Source organism: Durio zibethinus, chromosome 6, assembly GCF_047325235.1.
Source record: "Durio zibethinus cultivar Kanyao isolate XHJ-2024 chromosome 6, ASM4732523v1, whole genome shotgun sequence".
Classification (NCBI taxonomy): domain Eukaryota; kingdom Viridiplantae; phylum Streptophyta; class Magnoliopsida; order Malvales; family Malvaceae; genus Durio; species Durio zibethinus.
The window spans coordinates 27,871,837-27,878,037 of record NC_143167.1 but is presented as its reverse complement, the minus strand read 5'-3'; the positions used below and the strand labels follow the sequence as shown (position 1 = coordinate 27,878,037).

General features: G+C 35.3%; 1 protein-coding gene across 6 annotated transcripts; it reads left to right on the top strand.

Annotated features, from left to right (window-relative positions):
• The first annotated feature begins 272 nt into the window (after positions 1-272).
• LOC111286609 (calmodulin-binding receptor-like cytoplasmic kinase 3) lies at positions 273-5,815 on the top strand. Of its 6 annotated transcripts, none has more exons than XM_089762544.1 (8): positions 273-416; positions 817-1,606; positions 1,728-1,952; positions 2,256-2,524; positions 3,745-3,910; positions 4,003-4,092; positions 4,327-4,625; positions 5,339-5,815. In XM_089762544.1, exons 2-8 carry the CDS (start codon positions 1,348-1,350, stop codon positions 5,546-5,548), a joined length of 1,518 nt encoding a protein of 505 aa, XP_089618670.1. In that variant the 5' UTR covers positions 273-416; positions 817-1,347; the 3' UTR covers positions 5,549-5,815. The 6 variants fall into 6 exon arrangements, with proteins under 6 accessions (XP_089618670.1, XP_089618674.1, XP_089618671.1 ...); XM_089762548.1 differs by having other exon boundaries at positions 274-416; positions 1,743-1,952; XM_089762545.1 differs by having other exon boundaries at positions 315-416; positions 907-1,606.
• Positions 5,816-6,201: the final 386 nt, after the last annotated feature.

Sequence of the window (6,201 nt, the reverse complement as noted above, 5' to 3'; positions counted from 1 at the left end):
TATAAAATTTTGTAAAATATATTAAAATCGAAATAGAGTCGAATCAAAGTTAATCTTTTGTAAAAAAATCAATGCAAAAGGACAGTTAGACGGATGATAATGTCACAGATACCACGTAAAAAAAAGATGAGATAAATCTTGAACTTATAAATAAAAATCTTCCTTCACCTCATTAATGTATCTTTTAAGCTAAAAATATAAATCCGTGACACTAGCTATCAGGGCAATTGGATGCTCATAACAGTTAAAATTATTCCTAAATAAAAAATGTTAAAGTTTTTATGTGGGTGTTAAGTTTTGATAGAAAAAAAAAATGTATTTCCATTTTCTAAAGTACATGACAGGGAGGAGACAGCCATGCGTTATGTCGAAGCCCCACGCCATAGCCTTTCGTCTTTCTTCTTTCGAATAAAAAGGTTGGTCAAGTCTTTCCCTGATATTTCACACGCTAAAACTATAACTCCAACAGCAACAACGACCTTAGATTTCTCTTCACCCTTTATAAGCCGCCCTCTGTCACTTTTCTGGTTTGGTGTTTTCTATCAAGTTCTTTGTTTCCTATTCTTTTGAGGTTTTTACATGTTTTGGCTCTCTGGTTTTTTTCATTTCATGATTTGGTGAACTTGGTCGTTGCAATTCATTCTATGACTCGTGCTATTCCGGGGTTCTAAAGGTTTTTAATTTCTCTCCTCGTACTGTTCCACTGTGTCTTTTTTCATATATATATATATATATATTCATATATATATATATTTATACTTTGTCAGCTGTACTGTTCTTGTTCACAAAGTTTAAAGCTTTGATTGAATTTTACAGGGGTTGCTAGATGCTGGAATTAATTGTTTAAAACACATTTTTGGAGGCTTTAAATAATGTGGTATGGCCTAGTATTAATCTGGGTTTCAGGAATCATGTTGATTCAGTCAACTCAACCGTGAAGACTTGGGTCAAATTTTGCAGTGGCCTTGAAGAAAGAGAATTCAGCAATTAAAAAGTCTATTGAAGTCGTCTCCTTTTGTTGCCTGGATATGCGCCTCATATGTTAATTTGCTAAGTTGAAGATAAAAGACAAACTCAGTTTTTTTTTTTCCGTGATTGCTGAATGATAGATTTGTCTGTTGAGACCACACTCCTTTGATTCAAGTTTATTGGGGTTTATCTTGGTCACTTTGCATCATTGGTTTGCTGTATTGAGAATGAACAACATTGATTGAAGTAATTAAGGTTTCCAGAGTTGATTTTGCATGTTTCTCTCTTTCTTCAGTATTTGGAAGCAACTAGCAGAATAAGTGATGCTTCATTTGTAATTTAGTTTTTATGGAAGTTGAGTGCGTTAATTGATCGAGAATGATTGCCTCTAAGTTTAGTCTACTGCTGTTTATGCAATTATCAAGATTCTTTGCCTCTGGGATTGAAATAAAATCGAAGATTTGTGGCACAGATCATATAGCCTATTCAAATTTGTATGGTCAAGAATTGTTTTATTTGAACGGCAATCTAGTAGATGAAGTTTTCTTCTGTAAGGCCCTGCAGTTGCACCATGCAGATCAGTGTGTCTTTGAAGGCTATGGTGGAACTGATTACTGTGGTTTGGACCTTTCATTAGGTAACATGCTTTTTCAGGTTTCTAATTTCAAAGATTTTATCTAATTTTTTAGTTATGAAGTTTAATGCATAATAGAAGTAAAGTTCTTGGAATCTTTATCAATGTGTTATGGTTTTGACAGCTGATTTGTATGTAGGAGGAGGAAGAAAATTATTGCAGGGGCCTAAGAAAGGAGATGATGTGCCTGATCATAATGGGAAGAATAAAAAAAAATATTCGGCCTCGACCAAAATAGAGATGGTAGCAGCTGGAATTTTTTTGATATGTTGCGTTTGTACCTGCCCCTGTCTTTGTAGGAAAAAGAGGGCAACCGACCACACTGTTCTTACAAGGGATCCAAACTCAAGTGAGTCTTAACTTACCTAAGTTGTAACTGGTCAATTTTGGCATTTATCAAAATTAGAGAAGTTCTGAACAAGGGTGCTCTGTAGATAAGATTCAACAATTGGATGCAAGTTTCGGATGAGTAGTCAATAATAATAATTTGGTTCTCAAGTTTACTCTTTTTACAATTTATAAACAACATAACAATTGCGTATTTCCTCTTTGTTCTAGCATCTTTGTCAGTTTAGCTTTTTTTATTAATGCAGTATAATTTGATCATTTTGTTTTGGCTTCTAGTTATAAATGGACGGTTCTGTTCTTGCAGTGGATTCAGCTTCCTCTTTGGAAATGAATATTCATTCTCCTCTGGAAAAGATTCCAGCCATCCCACCAAGGGTACCACCTAGTCCTTCAAGATTCTCGATGTCTCCAAAACTTAGTAGAATTGGGTCATTGCATCTCAATATGGCTCAGGTGGTCAAAGCTACCTCTAATTTCTCTCCAGCACTGCAGATAGGTGAAGGAGGGTTTGGAACTGTCTACAAGGCCCAGCTAGATTCTGGCCAGATGGTTGCCATTAAACGGGCAAAGAAGGTAAGTAAATATGACCATGGAGATACTATTTCTGCAACATTTTTCCTGCTGGTAGAGTAATTTTGAAACTGTTTTCTATTTTATTAGTATAATTTATGTTATAGAAGGAATGAACATGAGTAAATCATTGCTATGAATCATTAAACTTACAAGATAGAATTTTTGTATCCTTAACTGAGTTAACTATCTGCGTATTAGAAATACAGGGCATTCTCCTATTTGATGTGTTCCTGAAAAGAGTGCCACAAACAAAAAGCACAAGGGGAGAAAATATATTTAGTATCCGAGTCCTGTGAGTGGCTCTCTTTTGACATGCATTTTTTTGTACATTAGATTAAAACAGAATTACAGAAGTATCAGTGATTTCATCATCTAATAATTTTTAGGGAAGATAACAGTGACCTACAAGAACACTATCATTGCTTCCCAAATCATTTAGAAATATATACCGTGCAAAAGTTTGCCAGAATGTGTATAACTGGCTCTATTCCCTGATCTAAAACTAGATTCTTTGTTGAAGAGCAAATTTAGTAAGGCTCCGTTTGGTTAATGCTTTTGCTAATTTCGTTTTGCAATTTTTTTTTGAAAAAAAAAAGAAAAGAAAGCAAAAAGCAAAATATAAAGAATGAAACAAAACAAAATGCAAATAGCAAAAAGAAAATGCGTAAACCAAACTGAGCCTAAACATTTACGTTCTGGAGGCATGATTCTCGGGTTCTGTATGCTCAATACATCTTATAACCTCACACTAAAGGAATATCACTTAGGTTATACAAGGAACTGCCACCTTGATCACTTATTAGGCAGTAAACTTGTAGAGTGGTTTGATCATAACACGGAGGGGGGGGGGGGTTGGTGCTTTTGTTGATAACAGTTGGGGCCAGTGGCTAATGAACACCAAAGAGTGTAAATGTGCACATAGGATCAAATGTACCTGAAGTTATACTTGAGTTATAGCTCGTAACATGTTTGAAATTTTCTTTTATTTATTCATTTGTTCATTATTATTATTATTATTATTTATTATTATTTAAAAGATTCTCAGATATCGACATGGTAAGTCTCTAAGCTAAAGGCTTTTTATTGACTTTATTGGTTACAGACTTGGAACTGGCTTAAAATTTTAAGTTCTCTTCTTATGGTGCTTGTTTAATGATTTAAGGTTTAAACCATCTTATTCTTTGGGCATGCTATTTGGTTGACATAAGAATATTGTCTAGGAACATTTTGACAATCTGCGAACTGAGTTCAGCAGCGAAGTTGAACTTCTAGCCAAAATCGATCATAGGAACCTTGTGAAGCTACTTGGTTATGTTGATAAAGGAAATGAACGGCTTATTATTACAGAATATGTACCAAATGGCACTCTGAGAGATCATTTGGATGGTAAGGTCTCTTGACCATAATAACTGCCAAAGTTTTTGGTCAACAATAATGTTAAAGGTCCAAAAGTAATATTTCACCTTTATTTCTGGCAGGTCAGCGTGGCAAAATACTGGATTTCAATCAGCGTCTTGAAATTGCCATTGATGTTGCTCATGGCCTTACTTATCTCCATCTCTATGCAGGTGAGAAAAAAAACTCACTGAGTTGGCTTGTTTTTGGCCCAAACCACAGCGGCAGTAAAATTTTGTCACTGTTTCTTATTTCAGTTCAGGCCAAATCACACCTGTTCTATCCCCTTGATTAATTTCAGCTATCTATGTCTTTACTCTCCTCATTTCTAATCAATTTCAATGTGTGCCTTTTCATATAAAAAAATAAATAAAATAGTGCCCAATTTTCTTTTTATCATGAATCAGAGAAGCAAATTATTCACCGAGACGTGAAGTCATCCAACATACTTCTGACAGAAAGCATGCGGGCTAAAGTGGCCGATTTTGGATTTGCAAGAGTTGGCCCAATGGACTCGGACGAAACACATATTTCAACCAAAGTGAAAGGAACAGTTGGTTACCTTGATCCAGAGTACATGAAAACCTATCAACTTACAACCAAGAGTGATGTGTACTCGTTCGGGATTTTACTTATAGAAATTCTGACCGGGCGTCGTCCTGTGGAGTTAAAAAGACCAGTTGAAGAGCGTGTGACAATTAGATGGGTAAGCTTACCCTTCTTTCTCTTGTTAAGTTTTTTGACTTCATAGCTATTGTGTTTATTTCGGTATAGTCTCATATCTTAATGAAAAAGAAGTAGACCTATAGCAGAGTCTGGCAAGCAAAAACTTTTAGGACTGCCATAACTTTCCTTAGTTCTTCCACATGGAGATAGGGACCATGGATCTCAGGACTATTCTTTAGTGTTCATCACAGGGAGGTCTAGTTGAGTTATTAGAACTAAGTCCAGACTTAAACCTATGATGCTAGGATGGATAAACTTACAGCCTCATTAATCTTTTGATGTTATTTTGTCAAGTAACTTCCATTAATCAATTGATAGTGCAACTGCTGAATTACGCAGCAGCACTGTTACAATTAACTGACTTTGATGCTACTAAGCATTATGTTACTAGATTTTGGAGTGTTGGATGTGGATTTGTATCCAACACGAGTACTTCAATTCATGGGTATTTCTCCTTATATTTAGTGGATAATATTCTCGTAGCCCTATTTATTTTAAAGATGTCTGTCTAAAATGAGGGTACACTAGAAAAAAGAATTTGAAGAGTTGGTGTAACATGGGTAAAGAAGCAAGGCAGTGAACTTGGCTTTAAAATTAAATTACCCAAAACACAAGCTATTCAGTCTTCAAAAATAATACCTTGTTTAAATCCCATCACTTGCACACAGAATTTATGGTTTTAATGTCATACAGGCATTCCAAAAGTATAATGAAGGACACATAGTGGAATTGGTGGATCATATGATGGAGGAAGTTGTAGATGCGGAGATACTAGTGAAGATTTTTGCTTTGGCATTTCAATGTGCAGCACCAATAAGAAAGGATCGACCAGAAATGAAATCCGTGGGAGAACAGTTATGGGCAATAAGGGCTGACTACCTTAAGAGTTCAAGGCGAGGGTAGCACAAGAGATTAAACTGTAGTTTCTTTCCCCTTACCTCAATCGGGTTTTTTTTTTTAATGCTTGTTGTCGTTGTTCACCTTCTTTTCTTTTGTTTTTCCCCCTCTTTTCAAGCTCACTGTAAAAACCAAAATTGGTCTTAACCAAAAGCTATGATGTGCGTTTGCCTCGTTCTCTTGCTTCAATTGTCTGACAGTCATTGTGGCAAAGTGTCGGAAGTAAATATGAACAGGATTCATTTTTATATATATTTACATCACTTTCAATTATATTTGATTTCATTTTAGTTCAATGATCAAATTTAGTTTGGATTTTGGAGGCTTACCTTTCCATTTTAATTGGCTTGATGCTCAATCTGGTACAGCTCCCCAAAAGTACAGATATACACCAGAGTTCCTATGTTGAGTTGATTCTAGAAGCCTTGGTAATACTTTATGCATGTCATTCTTTTCTGTCATCAAAGAATTAAGGTAGCCATAGTTTCTAAAATGTAATTAGCATATTCCCAATTCGAAGGGTGAAAAACCTTGCGCTTTGTTATTACATTGGGATAAACTCAGAAACTGACCCATAAACCAAAACCCTCCAATTGGGAAGTATACGCTAGATCGTGCTGAAGTTGTTACCAATAGTTACATTTGCTTATCAATTATTT

Bases quoted from the DNA above. Each gene is read 5' to 3' on its own strand.
- LOC111286609 (XM_089762544.1), top strand. From the start codon at position 1,348: ATGATTGCCTCTAAGTTTAGTCTACTGCTGTTTATGCAATTATCAAGA. The intron at 1,607-1,727 runs GTAACATGCTTT...TGGTTTTGACAG, and splicing joins TGGTTTGGACCTTTCATTAG to CTGATTTGTATGTAGGAGGA. The intron at 2,525-3,744 runs GTAAGTAAATAT...AATATTGTCTAG, and splicing joins CCATTAAACGGGCAAAGAAG to GAACATTTTGACAATCTGCG.